General features: G+C 39.0%; 1 protein-coding gene across 6 annotated transcripts in view; it reads left to right on the plus strand.

Annotated features, from left to right (window-relative positions):
• Nucleotides 1-5,560: 5,560 nt before the first annotated feature.
• The window catches only part of EEFSEC (eukaryotic elongation factor, selenocysteine-tRNA specific), a 124,142-nt gene continuing 110,366 nt past the window's right edge, over nt 5,561-19,336 (plus strand). For 3 of the 6 annotated variants that reach the window (XM_085590512.1, XM_085590513.1, XM_021532220.3), the window contains exon 1: nt 11,474-18,781. Coding sequence is in view for 2 of the 6 variants with exons in the window: in XM_021532192.3 (XP_021387867.1) it covers nt 5,576-5,846 (271 nt within the window). In the remaining 4 variants the exon portion in view is untranslated. The other 3 variants (XM_021532192.3, XM_085590511.1, XM_085590514.1) reach the window with 2 other exon arrangements.

Below are 19,336 nucleotides of genomic sequence, written 5' to 3' on the forward strand. Positions count from 1 at the left end.
ATTAATGTGGTATGAGGTAGGGCTGATGTCTGGTGCCATCTTGGCTTTCCTGTGCACTGCCAGGGGAATTGCAAAAGCAGTCCTGCAACAGCACAAACTCCGAGAGCAATTTTAGGGAGGATGGGTGTTATGGTTCAATTTGCAAAAGCCCAGTGAACCATATGCATGCTATTCATTCCCTCTTTGTTCAAGAGCTTCCATTAGTTTTGTTATAAATGTAATTTGGCAAAGAAAAGACTTTGCTTATTGTTGCTTTCTTTTTTCTGTTAATTGTTCTGTCAGTTTATATTTACATACTCTAGTTTAAATTTGTAATTACAATATAATTGCACACATGTGTGGTTCAGCACCTTTGTAAGGGTATCCTGCTGTACAACTGTTCAGCTAAGAATTTTTGGCTAACAAATATGAGCTATTCTTTAAATAATTAGAAAAGTGTGTATGTCATTAGACTCTCTACATCCTCTCAGGGTCATATTAGTCGCAGAATACAAACACCTAATGGTAGTGAGCTGCAGACTTTTTCCTTTGTAAAAGAGCAAATATACAACTTTGATTTCTCCAGTGCATTAAACTGCCGCAAGTGCTGTGGGTAAGTCTGGTCAGAGTTCAAGTTTCTGCCAGTTCTGGAAGAATAATTAGCAAGTCTGGTAAGAGCTCTGAAGGCAGTGGTGTTGCTATCAAGGGGTTCAGGCTAGGTATGACCCTCCTTCTCAAAAGGGTGAAATAATAATTTGTTAACTTAGAATGAAACTTGTCCATATGGTCCATGTTATCTTGTTTGATGTTGCAACAAGACCTGTTTTTGAGATTGTGGCATTTCAAAGTCTATTTAATAATATTTGCTTATTTATTTTTGGTGAAATTCAATATACAGGAATGCAGATGGGAGGAATAGAGAATTGCTGTTAATCTTCACTGTAACTTGGAAGAAGGATAGAAATAATCTATGTCTTTAAAAATCAGATATGCTACATAAGATTCTTTAACTTTGTAAATACTAATTAGGGATTTTTCCTGCTTAAAGTGGATAAGAAACAGTGTTAATTGTTTGTCTACAGCAATAAGATGTCTCAAACTCAGAATTTAGAGCATAAAACTTCTGTCTGCTAGTGACCATTGCTGTTCAGTAAATAAAATCTGCTGCCACAATGAAGGTGCAATTTTAATATTGACCTGCAAAAAACGTGATTAAAATTATTTGGGTTTGTGTTTATAGTAGAAGAGGATTCCTCAATAGAAATAAAAGTAAAAAATAGTTGGCTGTATAAATGTAAGGCTGGCTTCTCCCTCTTATTTGCTCACAAGTATTTACTTAACTATGCCAGGTTTTGCATTGCTCATTGTATTGATTGTTTTACTCATTCTGTCTGCTCTGAGCATTGTCCTGAAGCTGCAGTTAAAGAGGGGCAAAAGAGGATATTCAGATGAAGGAAAATAAACAAAAATCCTTTAGACCACACAGGATTAATTGTTTATTCCCCAGGAAGAGCAGACTACAAGTGGAACTACTGGGAAGTTTAGAACTAAACTTCCATGTTGTATATAATCTTGTATAGCTGGTGTCTTGTGTTGTGATGCATCAGTACAAGGAAATATAAAACCCCAAATTTTACATTATTTTCTGTGATTTTTTTAAACTAGGTAATGTATTAGAGAAGGAGGATAAAATAATTCAATTGCAAAGCATGAGTCTTCTTCCTCCTTTGTCCAGGCCACCAGATGGAACATAAGTAGGTTGCACAACCATCCTGCTCAGCTCATTCTGGGGATGCTTTGAGTATAATTTAATATTTCTCTAGCCAGCTAACCAGAAAAAATATCACTAACAGTGTGAACTCTTATTCCCCAGGTTTAACCAACTCATTTTACCAACGTTTCTTTTGCCCCCTGGTTTGAGGTCTTCTGTTTGGCACAGACGTCATGCGATACCCGAGGTGGGAGCTGGAGACTTGAGAGCTGTTTTCCTAGACTAAATGTTTGAGGTTACAGGACGTAGCCTAGTTTCACATAAGCTTTCAAATTTCAGTGGGACATGCTGAATCCTGAAACTGTCAAATAGTGTATTATTTTTGGAGTGAGAGAGAGTATGTGTGTGTGTGTGAATGACCTTTACATTTTTACCCTATCCCAAAAGCCTGACTTCCTGCCCTTTCTCCCACGAGTCCATAAACTTTAGTATTAAAGTGAACATGTTTTAAGGAAGAAATTCCATATAGGAGAGAACAACTGGGATGGAAAATGGTTTATTTAGGGGAAAACAATAGCTAAATGCTACAAATTTTGGGAGGGATATAGAAAAATCTGGAGAAATAGGGATTCTCTCATTTTGCTGGGTTCCCCTCTCCCTCTTAGTAACACCAAGACCTTCATGTAGGGGTAGGGAGTGGTTGGGGATAGTGGTCATGTCTTGTTTTGTTCCCTGCAAAAGAAGCTGATATTTTTCTACTCTTCAAAGGAATAGGAGTGATCTGTCCTACTGAATGCCAAACCTTAATTTCCAAATTTGTAATTAATTCAAAAACTTTGTAAGCTAACAGAATGGACCTTTCTAAATGCTGAATAAAAGTGCTTATATCTGTCTTTATCATATTTCTTCTTTGATATTGGTGATTGAAGTTATTCATTTCACAGGTACTATGTGCACTCTAATATTTCTTCAAGTGATATGTGGTAAAATCAGATCCACAGGCTTTAAAACCCTGGAGACAGAGGTATGACCTCAGTGGTAACAACAAAGGTGTAGGCACTGAGGTTTTTCCCTTCCCTTTACAGAAGAGCAACTACATTGCTATCTAGAAAGTTGCAAATTTTTTCTGGTCTAAAGGGATAAAATTAAACATTCTTTTCTTCTACTCCTTTTTGCAGGTCACTCAGAAGAAGAAGGGCCAATATTGTTACATGATGAGTGGAACATTTTCTTGTGGATTTTTATCTTCCTTCTTTAGCTATCCTTAACAGAAAGAATTACATTTTTTTCATCCCGTAAGTTCTATCCAGTATCCCTCTAAATTGTGGCTGAGCAAAATGCATCTCTTTTTTAAGCTGGCAGACCAAAATGGATCTCAGATGAGCCCTGCTGCAGCCTCTTACACTGTGGGTATTGAAATGGGATTTCCTTGACCTCATTGCCAGTTTTCTCAAGAGCTGTAGAAAGTTTTAGACCTTTCTACATTGTCAAGGCTTGTTGAAAAATAGCTGTTATTTTAGATGTTTTGGGAGGACTTCTAGATACTGCCTTTTCTGGTTAAGAATCAGACCTTTTCCCACCTCTTCCTTCTGAACGCATCTAATAATGTTAAAAGAAAAGAATTAAAGGGTAGGTTATATGATACAGGGATATCTGTGTGGATTCTAACTTTTTAGGGCCTTATGGGAATTGATGTAAACTTTCCCTTCCCTTTGCAAGTGCATATTGATGTAACATATTCAGCACAAGGAAGTGTAAATGAGCCTTATGATTTAACAGGAAACTTTATTCAAAGCCTGGGAACTTGGTCTGAAAAGCGACATTATGCTTAATTTGGCTCCCATGACAGAGATTCCATCAGGCTGAACTATTCTGTTCAAAAAGCTGATTAGTTAGGCTAGCTCAGTACTTCTTGTGAGTTCATGTCTTTCCTTCAGGGAGACACTTGTCTCTCAAATAGCACTGAGTGCTAGGAAGAATTGCAGGGTTTTTTCCTCTTTCCATTTGAGTCATTGATTCTGTCATCTTGACTTCCATGTGTTTGGGAAGGAGGAGTAATTTGCATCCAGCTTTAAACCAAACTCTTTTATATTGAAAGTGTTGGTATATTAAGCAAATTTTTTTATAGGGAAAAGCCTGGAGTTTGGAGTCAAAGCCTAAAAACACCAAATCCATGATGTTGACAGTAGCCTTAGGCAAGTCATTTTATACTTCTGGCTCATTCATTAGTTATTCAAATGTGAATGTTATTACTATGAGCAATATGTATTACTGCACAGAGTGAGCAGAAAAGCAACTGCACTCCTCTCAAAGGAACAAAAAAGCAGAATATAGAACAAGTCTAGTCTACTTTGACACCTGTGGGAAGTCCATGACACAGTCTTTGTTTCTTGGCTTGTAAAGAGTTGTAATCATTTGAAGAGGTACTTTGGGCTCCTTAGTCACTGTTGAAATGCCAAGCACACAAATTTAACAAATTAAGCATACAAGTTTAACAAATGTTAAGCTTTATCCTATAGAGCATTTATCTCCCTGGGTAATCAGTAAAGTGAAGTGACTTAAGTCAGTGAAGCAATCCTGCCCTTAGCCGCTGAAATTCCCTCAGGACTCTCCAATATTCACCTGCTTGTTGTCTGTTTTGGTGGTGGTTACCTAGAGATCTGTTCACCACTGATAATAATCTTGGATTCTTAATTCATTAAGGATATGATTTTTCAAGCAGCATTTAACCTAACTTAAATATCCCTTTACAAGAAAATAAATTATGCAAGTCTAGAATTTATTAAGTGTGAGGAGATCCAAATGTGACCTACTTTTTGCAATGTCCATGTGAGTTTGAAATCAAACCTGGTCACCACAGTTCTAGCAGCACCGGGGTTTGCTTGGGGGCAGAATGGAGGGGATGATGTGAGCGTGTTTCAGCACCCAAACAGTGTTTAATTATTGTGGCCGAGGTGTGAGCTCAGGGTAACTGCCCAGGACCGCTCCCTGCCAGCCCTCTCTCAGGCCCAGCTGTTATGTGTAGTAGATATAATTCGTGCCATTTCTAGTATGATATATGTGATATTGAATATTTGTTGGAGTATACACATTTGTACTAGGAGTCCCCCCACTCTCGCAGGTGAAACCTGGTGTATGTTGAAACCTGATTTACAAAAGGATGTAGCTTGGCCGGGAGATGGGCCATGTGTGGGACACTGAATTGTTTTTCCTCATCACCAAAAAAGAAAATCTTATTAACCTATGGACTCTGAATGGAAGAAAAGACTGACAGCCAAAATCTTGGCCTCAGGCGTAATTTTCCCTATAAAAACCGCTTGTGCCAGGATGGATGTGTGTGGGCATGGAGGAAAACCTCTGCTGAGGCTGACTCCTTGTTGCATACCCAGGACCAACCCCGGGCTCGGCACTGTTCTTTCCTTGCGGCTGGCTAGATAGAATTTGATTGCAAAATAAGTATTTTATTTTTTCATCTTAATTTGGCTGGACAGATTTTCATTTATAACACAGCTGACGGCCATAAGGGCATTCGTAACCTGCTGAAATTGCCCCTCCTCGCAGGGGGTGCCCGGCGGGGGCAGAGGGGCAGCTGGGGGTGCCCGGCGGGGGCAGAGGGGCGAGCTGGGGGTGCCCGGCGGGGGCAGAGGGGCGAGCTGGGGGTGCCCGGCGGGGGCAGAGGGGCAGCTGGGGGTGCCCGGCGGGGGCAGAGGGGCAGCTGGCGCTGTGCTGGTGCCCATCCCTGGCGGAGCGGCCAGCCGCGGCAGCCCCGAGCAGCTCGGCCCCCGCCCTGCCCGCGCACCGGCCGCGGCGGGCGGAACGGCGGCGGCGGGGCCCGCGTTGCCACAGGGGCGCTGTAGGGCCGGACCGGGCGGGTGCAGCGGCGCCATGGCCGCCCGCGTGCTGAACGTGAACGTGGGAGTGCTGGGCCACATCGACAGCGGGAAGACGGCGCTGGCGCGGGCGCTCAGCACCACCGGCTCCACCGCCGCCTTCGACCGGGCGCCGCAGAGCCGCGCGCGGGGCATCACGCTGGACCTGGGCTTCTCCTGCCTGCGCACCGCGCTGCCGCCGCAGCTGGGCCCGGGGCCCGGCGAGCTGCAGCTGACGCTGGTGGACTGCCCGGGGCACGCCTCCCTCATCCGCACCATCATCGGCGGTAAGGGGGGGGGCCGCCCCGGTGGCTGTCGTGCCTCCCGGGGTGCTCCAGACCCCGCTGGGGGCTGCCCGTGTCCGTGGTGGGAGCGGGGCCGCTGGCAGTCGGGGTCTCCGGCCGTGCCCAAAGCGAGGGACGGGGGATGTCAGGTTTTTCACGGACCTGTGACTTTGCTACGCTTGCTCGTAGTTGCTCTTTAAATAAAAAACCCTGTGCTCATAGGAAAGCACTTGGTACATGTGAGTTGTTGGAGTGCTGTTTGGAAGGTCAGGTGTGCTCAGGCTTCTTACACTTACTAGGAAAAAAGTTTCATTTATAGTGTATGGAGGCTTTATTAATGCCATCAAACGGCCCTATAAATTGCTGTTTTCTTGCCTGTTAAAGCAGTCAGAGTTTCGTAGTGTCTGTAGTTGAGAGCTGTGATGTAGTTGCTTGACATGCCCATGTCATCTTGGAGGACTAGGGAGTTGTAACATGATAATTTTAGGGTCAGGAATAATTTTGTGGATTCTGGTAACTTTTAGTCTTCATAGATTTTGTCAGAAGTTTAATTTGGTTTGCAATAGGACTCAAATTAGTTCACCTTGTTCTGTCTTCCCTTTCCATCTCTTTAGAAGTGTTAAGAGGTGGTCGGTGCTTGACTGAGGCTAGGATGGAGTCACAGCTGCAGGAGTTTAAAAGCAGGCACAGGTTGTTGCAGCTGCGGGGATCAGCCTGCAAGTTCAGTTCCTCTGCCGATATCTCTTTAATGACAACTTGGTGGTAGTTTTGTAGGACAATGTTTCTTGGCTAGACCGAGGTTCAGGCTGAGTTACATGTCGCGATGTGGGAATTTAACCCCCTTTTGAACAATTTTGCTATTTGTCAGTTGCGTTAGTGGTAGGGGTGTCGCATTGTTTGCACTTCTTGTGGGTAGGATAATAAATATTTACTTATTTGTCAGTGTCAGCAACAGTAAAACGCTCTGTTTCAGCAAAGTGTGCTCTGCAGCTGCAGGGGAGGAGTGGCCATGTGCTTCATTCCAGAAACCTGCCGTCTCGTAGTAATCTCTTGTACTTGACAATCCTTTATTATTCTTTAGTAATTGTAAGCACCTGATTATCTTCTGAAGAGCAAAGTTGACTTTGGCAGATGTTTCTTGGACGTACTGAAGAGTCCCTTGTAGTCAGCCATTCCTTTCTGCCAGAAGCAACTGATCTGAATGGTGTAAACTTTCTCATGAAAGGGACGTGGGAAAACTTAGAGAAAGAGCTTTAACCAGCTTTGGTTTTCAGTAACTTTAACACTTACTTGGGTTTTTTGATACACAGACTTCTCACTGCTTTCTGTTATTTTTATTAAGCTCTTCAAAGTATTTAGTCACAGCTGTCCACATCAGCTGAATAAATTATTCAGATTTGCTTATTGATAGGCTGTGCAGGGAGAAGGAATGCATGGATGAGATGAGGATAGTTTTCTTTCCAGCAAAAATCATTGTTTATGGATGGTAATTCAGGCACATAAGCACATCATACTTGTTTAGTTCCAGTTATACCAGGTTATGCATTTTACTGAAGTAAAACAGTTGATTAGTGTGACTGCAATTCTGTATGTTAAGAAAGGTTTGTAGAAAAAATGCAGTATTGTGTTAATAGTTTAAAGAATTAGGAACTTCAGTGTATCTTGGTAGTGCATGCTTTTTTGTATTTTCTTTTTTTTACTACCAGGTTTGAAAGGTGATACCTTGATGATAAAACCTGATCTGTGCCTGTGGGACTGTTTAGGTGCTTACAGGTTTGGTGAAACTCAAACTGAAGTGTAGCATGTCTTGTGTAACAAGATACATTCTTTGGTGTTCATGTGTGTTTCAATGATGCCAACTTTTTCATCACTTCAGGAATGGAAAATGAGTTCTCCTAGATAATGGTACTTGAAAAATTTAGGTTATTTTCATCTACTTCCTTGTTACTAAGCATTAAGGCTTCACCATTCCAAGCATTTTTCTGCAACCAAGAATGCCACTACCCTTTTCTTTTTGATGGAATCTGTGATTTTCCTGTTACTGGATGTTTCCTGTATGTATGGTTTTTCATAAAGACATAAGTGCAAAGTACTTTATCTTGTTTACTTTATCGTGTTTATTCTGCACCTCAGATTTCCCATACCTCTTTAAAATGTCGCTGTTCTGAATTCAAATTCTGGGGTAGCTACAGGTGGAAGAAGATCTGCAGAAAAACTAGAATGCCAGTGGGCAAGGGAGCTGGATGTAAGGATTTGGAAGCTGGAGTGACAGCAGAGATGAGAGGGCTGCTTCAGAACTCTGTTAGTCATGTGTATGCAGGGTTTGCAGGAGAAGCTACTGCTGTGAAAATGTTATTGCATCTTCTTGTTGTTTGCATTCTCTTTCTTCACGGAAGGTGGGATAAACTAGTTGGCTTCCCCTTGAGTGATCCCAGCTCATGGAAACACCGTGTGCTGTGGCAGGGTAGCACCAGCATTGTTCACTCAGGTCTCCCAGGAGGTGAGGAGCTCAAGGGTTTCCTTGTGAGGAGACACTTTCTGCCTCTTCTCTTCCAAAGTGCCATTTTCACCAGTGGTGTCCCAGGTTGTCACTCTTCTGTAACTGTCATCTTTTCTGTGCTCCCAGAGTGCTCTAAGAGTTAATTCCTTTGCTGTACAAAGCTGATAAATCTTCTCACAGGTTAAGCGTTACTATTTACCACTCTTTAACGTATTTCTTTTCGTAGCTAATTCCTGAAGTGGGTTTTTTCATGTCAGAATCTAGTACTGCATTTTTGTCATGCTGTGCCAGGTAGTGCTTGACCTTGTGAGTACTTCTCAGTCACTCACAAGATGCTTGTTCAGACACAATTCTTTAGGATTAAATGAATGCAGAATATTTGAGCAGTAACCAACAGGAATGAAAAATAGAAGTCGTATTTCATTCTGTGTGGCTACATTTTTCTTGCAAAGCTTGTCCTTGAAAACAAAACATATCAAATGTTAAATCAAAAGTGTTTTGTTTTGAGTGGGTTTTTTTTGGATTTTTTTTTTTTTACCTGCATGCTGGGAATGGGAAATGTTGCAGACAGTTTCACCCAAGATGTTTTGTTTAAGTTTTAGATGGAAGGTGATAGTCAAGGTTGGAATGGAATAAGTAATAGTCACTTGGTGTACTTCATCATGCCTTTCATTTGTATTCAAACCATACTGGTTTATATTCTAAGGCTCTTGTGAGTTTGTGGCAGGAAGGCATTAAGTTATTGTGGGTAGCATTAAGTAAGGAAGGCATTAAATTGTTGTGGGTAGCTGTATGGCTTGGACTGTGCTATGCATTTCTGTCTTACGCTTTCAAACAATAAAAACAGAACTCTATTTTAAAACACAATTTCAGACTTTTCCTGTGCTTTAGCAGGATTCTGTCTCAAGCAAGGCAAGAAAACCAATATTTAGAGCCATTTGTGTCTGTCTTGTGCCAAGCAGTAAGAAGCCTTACACTTTGAAGGGAATGAGTGCAAGATGCAGGACTGATATTTTTGTCACAACTGCATTCTTCTGTTGCTGTAGAGATTTAGGATGGTATTTTTGGTGGAATTTCACACTGAGATGGGGTAGTTTGTCACAGCACTATGCTGTTTTTAAGCTTCCGTTCTTTTGTTAATATTCGGCTCCTCATCTTCCACAAAGCTAATGTCATTGAAATAAAATAAGAGTTGCTTTTACATTTGTTTGTCACAGACCTGTGCACCAATAGGGTCTGAAATAGTTTCTCAAATGAGTTCAGCAGGAAGGGATGCCTGCAGAGAGGTTAGACAAGTTAATCTGCCAGACGAAATTCAATCCCCATATTTCATTTTAAGACCACTTTGCGTAGCAAAGTAGTTTAAGCAGTAGCAGATTTTTGCCTTGCTGATGGTTAATTTCATGCCCTACAAAGGGTCAGCACACTAATATAGGAGAACATGATTACCTCATCCCAACTTCCCCCACACAGGCGGCCAAGGGATACCGAGTGTTTGCTTTAGGTGAGCTGTTGTTGGCCGCCCTTTATCTGTTTGATTTCAAGATGGGTCCTCAAAACAACTACTAAATCAGAAAATTGTCTTTTTTTTTTTTCCTTCTATGAAGTTCAAAGGACTTATACCTTATACCATTTTAATTGGAAAGCTACTGCTTGACCCTGGTTGTTTAAACCTGGGCTGGGGAGAACTTTGACAAACTTGTAGTTTTGTAATCCTTATGCCTGTCTGAACCTTTGACCTTTTTACTTTATAACTAGAACTTCATTGTCACCATTTGTCCCTGCAGTTCCTTTCAAAGCAGACTGCCTTGCAAGTGTCTGTTTCCACTTTGCTGCTGTGTTCAGCTAAGGAAGGGTATTAATTCATACCTGATACATTGGAGGGGCCAAGACTTTTGAACTTGCACTAGAGCTTGGAGAGGGGGAAATGAGCATAGGAAAGCATGTCTTGCTGATGCAAATGAGTACAATGAAAACAGGCTTGGGAGATCAAGGGAAATGTGGTCTTGCTACCAGCATTCAAATTCAGTCAAATGCAGATTATTTGTAAGATTAACATATCACAAAAAAAACCCACCTTTTATCACAGATTAGCTGTTTTGCTCAGTTTGTTATAAGCTCTTAAGAGGATTTGTAAACTCGGGGTTACCTTTGCATTATTGCAATGAAAACACGCTTCTGTTGGTGTGAGCTTTTGTTTGTTGAGATATTTGTGAAGATGTGACAGTTCTGGTTTTTTTTTTTGTTTTTTTTTTCTATTCTAGGTGAGTGAGCAAGTAGAGTTTTATAGCTGTAGGTGTATATGTGGATGACTTGCTGTTGAGTACAGATGTTGAATGAGGGGAAACCTCTGGAGGGAAAGAGTGCCTTGTATTTAGTGGATATCATTTGATTCAGAGAGGAGTCACCAGAGAGCCTTGGGATCTTTGGCTGCCAGCTGGAAGTGAGAGTAACATAATGAACCCTGTTCTGGTGGGGAAAAAAAATAAAATTAACATGCAACTCTTGTGTAGTGTAATTCCTATCATCAAATCTTGATTTTGTGCTTGATGTTATGGAAGTACTTGTTAAGGGACTTCAGCTAGCACTAGTGGGAGTGTTTTCTAAAATCTATTAGAGTCTTTGCATTTGTGGTGCTTATGAATTGCTGACACTGCTTTGTATTAAAATTTCAAATAAACTTTATTTCTGTAAAGGAAATTGAAGTGTCTTTTTTTTTTCTTAGTCACTATAACTTGGCTGGTGCCAGATACTTGTCTGACAACACGAAGGAGTATTTTTATTGACATTTTAAAATGAAAGCCACCTTTTATTTTTCTTTTTTTACATTAAGGAGCTATTAATGAAGAAAGGCAACCAGTATAAAAACTTTGTTGCCTGGTCTCCACAACCCTCGAAATGGACATTGAAATGGAACTTTGTCTCCTGGATGTTGCAGTGCACAAGAGGGCAGTGTTTGCTTACATTGTAGGATTTTAGGGATAAGTACTCGGGGTAACAGGTCAGCCTGGGGGGAGTGACCTCACTGTGAATCGAAACAGAATTAAGTAGACGATTTGGAACACAACTCTGGGTTAATTTTCTCATCCTTAAAGAAAATATCCTCTGTGTTTTAAAGAAGGTTAGTCTTATTTAATCTATGATGTGGGTTGTGCTTTTTATACCTTAAGCAATAAAAATGTGTGGGGTGTTGTCTTACACATGACATGAGACACAGGTAACAGGTGAGAAAAAGCAACTGGTTTGATGTGGGAACCATGGAATTTAGTGTGCACAAGCCTTTTATTTCCTCCCTCATTTCCCCATGTCTTTTATTGACTGGGTAAAAGGTAGCTAGTTGTACTAAATCTGTTCTGAACTGCTACTGTGTGAAATAGGATTTGTGTGATATTGGGTAGAATGAAACTTGGGGGGGTTTATCAGGGTTCTTTAAAATAGGGTCTTGTGGAGTTTTTGTCTGTCTATATTGTAACTGTAATAGTTCTAACTTTCTATGTATTGCATTGCATCTTGTTTTTGTGGGACTGCTGCTGTTCTGTTCTTTGCCCTTTTCTGCAATTTTGACTTGAAGTTGATTTCACTGTAAAAGTTACACATTCAACAACTTCCTAAACTTACACAACAACTCTTAGGCAATATTAGAGATTAAAGCAGGAGAACTGCTCTGTTGATTTCTGTCAAGCAGTTTACAAGGGGCAAGAGACCCATTGTCTCCTGATATCAAAAGTTATAGTGAATAATCACATTCTCTTCTGCTTCTTCTTAGAATACTGTCAGAAAGGTACTGGTCTCTGTGTGTGGTTTAAAAAATAAAAATAATTTTGCATTTCTTGTTTGGAAGATGTGATTTATAATGGAATTCTCAATCTAAAGTGTACATTTTAACTAAGAGTGGTCTTATTGAAACTTGTTTGGGAAATTGTCCCTTGCTAATATATGACAAATTTTCTACAAAGCTTCTGAGTGTTTGCTTGGATACAAGAAAACTGTGCTATTTGATACAAAACCATGACAGTTTTTCAGGAAAGCTTAATCACCAAGCACTGTAATTATGCTTTTCAAGTCTGCTTAATAATTTTTCCTATTGGTTTAAAACCAGAATGTCTTTATTCCAGCATACTGTGTGCAAGTATTCATCAAATAACCACTTTTCACTTTTGCTTCATGTTTATTCTTGCTTTAAATTATTTGCAAGCAGTTTGGAAGAGCAGGGAAGCTTTGTTAATTTTTAGATGCTTTAAAAAATTAGCTAATGTAGTAAAGTATCATAAGTAACTGCAGAAAATCTAGAACAACTTACTGTAAAATATGGAGCATATTTATAGTTAAAATTACCCTTGTCAGAGTAAATTTAAAGCACATTTTTCAAAGTAGCCTTTTTACTGAGGATGCATATGCTTGCTTGCTAAATAGTACAATTGAGCAACTCAGTGATCTGCTAATTGACAAACCAGCCTTATAAGAGTCTACTGTATTGGGTCTGCATCTTGATTTAGAAGTTGTCTTCAATTAGTAGATGCTAGATATAAGCGGAATAATATGTTGCTTGTGTATAAACCCATCTTTAAAGCTGGTTAGCTGGATGGAGCCATGAACTGAATTTCCTTAATATATTGGTTTTTGGGGGGGTTTTGTACTTAAAATAATACATGTTTTTGCATGGCTGTTTTAAAGTACTATCTATAAAAAACCCCAAAAAAAGAAAATGTGGATGGAAGAATTGAGGTTATAATTTTAAAGTAGACATGCAACAAATCTCACTTAGTGAGCAAACCAAACCTGTACGCTGTCATTGCTACGGTCTGTTAAGTGTAATAAGGAGCTGTTTTTCCTTGTGGCAGTGAGTTGTTTCTGTCTGGGAGCCCTAAGGTTGGCCTGGCAAGCTGAAGGGCGAGGACAGCTGTTTTGCAGTGGTAATTTCCAGCTGGATTCTTGAGCATGTTGTGTTCTGTGGGTCACAGCTCATCATGGGGTAAAACTGAGTTTAAATTACCCTTGTGAGCTTCAGCAAAGAGACTCAAGCAGCTCTCACAGTAGCTGGGATTGCAGAGATACTGTACCTTCTGTGAGAAAATATTCCTTGTGCTATCTGTGAAATTCAGATTAGGTACCTGTTCTGAAGTGCTTCCTTTAAACTGTTTGCTTCTAGGAAGTGTTGCAGGCTAAGTAAATACCATTAATTCTTATTTCCTATCTCCTTATCAATTATTTTACCAAAATGTTCTTGTGCAGTTTATCTGGTCTCTTTAAGTGAACATGAAATGATTTGTGTTGGCTTCCAAACTGAATGACAATCTCAGTTTCAAGATTAGGCTGATTAGTCCTACGTTAGATTATCATTATCAGTATTACCAACACTAGGGTTAGTTGGGACCAGACAAACAATAATAAATATATATTTATGTTTAATGCAACAGCAGAAGGAATTGATAGTAGAAGAGGAAATGGAATAGACAGCATAGCTTAAATAAAAATGAAGAAGTTGTATTCAGGAGTTTCATGGAGGTAAAGAATGATAAGGGGGAATAAACACTGAGATTTGAATTTTGAGATTTATATTGATCTGGGTAAAAATCCAGGCTCCTTCACCTCAGGCTCTAGAGAAGAGAGGATTCATTTGGGCTTATGGTTTTGTTGAGAAATTCCTTTCTTGCTTCATGTTATAGAAGGGATGATGATGACTCTTTTGTCCACTGCAAATCTGGTTTTTTCTGCAGTACTGGAAGAATGAATTTATTACTTTTGCCTGTAGCACTTTCTTGTCTTTTGAACTTGTTTTCCTTTGTTTTCTGTCTTATTTGGAACGCAACATATGATTGGCATATGAGAATAAGCTGGTATTCTTGGATCACAGGAGCCCTTTTTAGTTGTTCAACTTTGCCTAAATTTTTTTTTTGGCCAAGTTTTACCTGTCTTGTTTTTAGTCAATGCACTGTAGAGCAGCTGAACATAATTTAGATATAATTTTCCTGTATATGCAAAATTTGAAATGGTCTTGAAGGACCTGTTGGGTAAAAAATGCTGTAGAAGTGTTTCGAGAGTTGTTGATAGAACTATCCTATCATATTAATAAGGCTAGGCATAGGAAATGCATTTTTTTTTTTGTCATAGATGTTTATTTATGCTTAAATTTACTTCTCTTATATTAAAAACTAGCCTTTCAGCAGTATTGCTTTGGGGAAGAAAGTTTTCCAAAGTATGCAAAAACTGCATTTCAGAGAGAAAAACAAAATTGTAGCTTTCTTTTTTAGGATCAAGAAGAGGGGGAGGGGAAAATGGTTTCCTTGTATTTGACTGCTGTTGGATGGGAGACAAAGCTCAGTCTCTCTTGCTGACTAATGTCATCATCAAGGCATTTTTTTCTCCCACAGAGCAGTTTTGTCTCCATTGAGACCCCCACAGCCATTGGCAAGACCATGGCCTGAGATTAAATCTCACGCTTGGGTGAAATTCTAATGACTGTAATTGTTTCCTCTTTTTAAGTCTGTGGTCCCTTCATCAAAGAGTGGTGTGGAAATGATGCATTTATGTTGTAAAGAGAGAGGTCCTGATTACCTGAACCTGTGGTTGACTTGGGGGGATTCTGTGTGGCATCCTGGCAGTGGTGATCCACGCTGACATCCCAGTGTGTGAAATGGTTTTAAAGAGTGGCTGAGAGTGCAAAGGGCTGGCGTGGCACAGCTCGGTCCTCGCTGGCTCTGGGCTGTCCCTGGCAGGTGAGCATGGCAGCAGCAGCTCTGGTGTGTTGGTCACCTGCTGGCACAGGAGGGAAGCAGCAGAACCTGTGTGCTGAGGGATTTTCTGTCAATGATCCCCTGCAAATGAGTCCAAACCTCACCAGCAAGTGTTCATATTAACCCTCGCAGTGCTTACTGGAGGTGTTCAGCAGCACCCTGTGGTGGGGCTGGTTGTGGAGGAACCCAATGTAAGTGTGTGTGTGGATGTGCCAAGAATTGCAGATAACTTTGTAGACATAGATTGCCCCATCCTGTAAAAATTGGAATGTACGTGTGCAGCAGTGTTGATGTGTGATGGAAATATTCATGTAAGTATTTTGTGTTCTTTGGCTTTAGGGTGCAGTTATATATGTACACAATTTTGGGACTGTACTGCCCCCTAACTCTGAAGATTGATGAAAAAAAAAGAGATGTGTGTTAAATAGGAAACATTTTGAGCTTGTACTCTAATTCAGGAGGTATCCTTTAAAAGTATCAAAAGAACTGACCAAGACACTTTTCATCCGAGAATAAGGAAAATGGTTCAAATAGTACCTAATTTTAGGTGTCTAATGTTGCATTTAAAGACTAAAGAAATCCCAAAACATCATCATTCTTAAAAGCATTCAGCATTAGAATATTTCCTTGATCTCTGAAATGATGAGTATTCAGTTTGGAGTATTAAAAAGTTCATCAACAAAAAGCCACCAAGTGTCGGCAGTACTGTTTGGGCATTTGACAGTGGCCCCTGTCTGGCTATATTATGGCTTCAAATCATATGATAATATGCCTAATTTTAAAAATTCCTTAAAGCCTGAAAAGCAAGCTTTTACACTGAAATTACATCTGTTTGTTTATATATATATATATATAAATAAAGGACATAATAAAACCATTGAAATAATAATTAATATTTATTCTTGTGTATGGCTAAAAATTGAAAAGTCACAGGTCAGGCACCCCTGATAAGTGTTTTTAAGGAATTAATTTTGTTATTTGGGTTTGCTTGCTATTTGATAAGTTTACACCCTGTGGGAGGGACCATCATGAGTGTTTTCTTCTCTGAGTGGATATTTCACCTAACAGCTGAGAGTCTCCCATTATTTCAAGTGTTGTGATAAAGTTGTGGTGCCATGCTGCTACACTCTCCATTTACTCTCTCTGGTGTGTATTGCCATATCCAGCAGTGGTGGCTTTTCCTGTCTAAAACTGCTGTTGAACTGGAGTCTGTTGTGGGAAGAGACTGTCTGTGGTGCTGCATAGTGCTTTTAGGGGCAATACAAAAAAAAAAAGTTTAATTGGCTAAACTGAACTGTACCAAATTGAAGCAAAATTCTATTTAAAAAAAAACCCAAAATAAGTAACTGAAAATTCAGTCTTTACACAAAGTTTGTTTGAGGTATTTTCATTACTGAACTTTGTTCACTAACAAATTATGTGGAGGCAAGTGTTTGGGAGTTCTTTCATTGTATGTCGCTGAATGTGCTTTTTAATTCATTTTTAACTTTATATACAGTATAATATAATTTATTATTCTACTAATATTCAGCACTGCTTAATGTGGTTGAATGGTTTTTTTTAGTTGTAATTTAAAGCCAAACAAATCAAAGTGAAGATTAATTTAGCTGTCTGTTTCTTTACTTACCCTGCACCAAGAAACCAGTGAGTACTAAACTTACTATGGAAAAGAATGCTGGTTTTTTAAGACTTGCTGTCAAATTGATGCAGTTATTGCTGTTATTGATGAAAGTTATTTTGGTAACTGTACTTGTTTCTTTTTCCTTTTCATTGTAAAGATACTTATTTTTGTCTGATTAAGAAAATGATGTAGTGTAGCTAGGAAGAGAATAAATCACATAGAAAGTGATGTCAGGTTTATGGTATTTCTTGTTATGTTCCTGCATATAATTGAGTCAATCCTAGGTAAAACCAGAAATTACTAATGTAAAGTTTAAATTATTTGACAGTATCCTTTCAAGGCTTGTGTACTGTTTTAAATTTTTTTGCAGTAACTTATGAGCTCTTGTAAAAACAGTTGGGACAAAATAAATACAAGAATGTTTGAGGTAAAGCTGTCTAATATTTATTTTAGTAGCATATGATTGTTAGCTCTCCAAAAGAAAGGGAAACTATTTTGTAGCATGTCAAGTGCACTGTATTAACTGTTATTACTGGATGCTGAAAATTTTCGAGATGACATGATGAAATAATCAAAAATACACTCATTTTGGGGATGTTGTTCTATTTAGAAGCTTTATGTTAAAGAGCTGTAATTTTGTCCCAGTTCCTCTTTAAGCACTGTTTGTTCAGAAATAGAATAAATAAGTTTTGTGAATCAAAAATCTGTTTCTGCTAAGGGGAAGCTCAAGTTGGAGTTTTTGTTCTCTAACAGTAACAAATTAATTTCTGGGTCAGAGGCATTGTAGAGTACAGATGCAGTAGAAGCAGCCAAGGTGAGCTCAGCTGCAAGAAGCTGTTTATGAGAACTTTTATCACAAGAGTAGAGTTGTATGGTTAAGTTGTGATGGAAATATGGAATGCTTGGGCATAGTCTATAGGTGGAAAATGTGATTTTTGTAATAGCTCAGCAAAATATCAAGCCAGTTTTTAGAAATTAAATACATTTTGGCATATATATTTTTCTGCTAAGTGGTAATGATCATTCTAAAATACTTTAAATACATGAGTTGTAATCTGTCTTTCTATTTCTGTTACCTCTGAGCACCCAAAAAATTGAGTTTTAATCACCAAGGCTGTGTTCTTTCTTGGTGATTTCAATATTTCATTAAGAAGTAATTAGAATTCTTCAATTATGCATTCATTTACCTTAGTGATGCATTTACAGTTAGAGATAGTGTTGGTTTATTGAATTTGGCTGATGCTGAGCAGTTTCAGCAGATTTTTTTCTTGCCATATAAGAACTGAAAGAAAGCAGTACAGGCATTTACAGCCTTGGCATAATTTTAAATTATAATCTTACCTGATTTTTATGGAGGAGGAAAGAAAAAAGAAAAAAATGAGGCATGATTGTTTTGTGGTTTTTGTTTTGGTTTTTGTTGCTGTTGTTTTGGTTTGTTCCACAGCTTTGGACTTTTACAATTCCTTTCTGAAGTCCATCTCCATAGGATTTGTCTGCAGAACATCAGTGGTTCATGGTGTGCCTCTTTTAGCTACAGGGGAATAAGCTCTGTAGTCGGCTGGTGTGGAAGCTTGTATTTAGAATAGATTTTTCTCTATGTTCATAAGCTGGCAGTTCCAGAAATAAAAAGATCTTAGTGGTGTCAAGAAAGAAGGAAAAGAAGAACAATATGAAATGGGATTAAAAACCAATTTCTTTATGTTTAGATGGTGTCCTTGCCTGTATGAATAAGAGGGAGAAGAAAAGGATCTTGATACTTTCAAAAACTGCCTTTTGTTTTGTATCATAACCAGGGTTAAATTGAAGTGGGCACTGTTGGACTGAGAGTTACAGTAGGTTTGTGGCAGGAGTTGGGTTGCTGATAACCCAGATTGCTTCACTTCTGTTTGTTTTATGTTTTCTGTTTCCATGTTTTAAAGTCTGATGGCTTTGCTTTCAGATTTACCAGTATCCAAGCCTGAGTTCCAGTTTATTCACACAGCTGCAGGGAGATAGGCTTCTCTGCCTGCCCAGAGCTGCTGCAGAGGGAAGAGATTGATGCTGCTCTCTTGGGACTGAAAACTTCAAAGCTTTCATTTTGCTGGTAAAGCTCTTCCTAAAACTTGTGTACTTTGAGATGTTGTGATTCAATTTTCCATGGACCAACAGAATCTAGGTTGTGGAGAGAGGCAAATCTTCTCATTGTACATTGAATTCTTGTTTTTCTAAGTAACAGAAAACATTAGGTGTGTTTAAAACATGGTGACTACAGATGAGAAAACGGTTATAAAAACTTTTTTCCTGAATGCTTGTGGTGTTTCAGGTCTCTCTCTAGTCCCAAGGAATGGCTTGCTTTTAACAGGACTCTAGAAGTACAAAGCATATAAACAGATGCTATTATTACTTCATAAAAAATTAAATATCCATTTCTATGATTATTTGATTTTTTCTTCTATGTACACTAGTCATTAGATAATTTCATTTTATGTACCTACATACCTTTTTTTCCTCTTTATATGCTTCATTTCAATGTTATATTTTTACAAAATGGCAAGATAATTTTTTCCTCAAAAGCAAATTAACTATGACATTTTAAACATAATTAATCAAAATAATTTATTGGAAGTACTTTAAGGAAATCCTCTAACCAAATTTAATT

The sequence above is a fragment of the Lonchura striata genome, chromosome 12 (assembly GCF_050655825.1).
Source record: "Lonchura striata isolate lonStrDom1 chromosome 12, ASM5065582v1, whole genome shotgun sequence".
In the NCBI taxonomy this organism is placed as follows: Eukaryota; Metazoa; Chordata; class Aves; order Passeriformes; family Estrildidae; genus Lonchura; species Lonchura striata.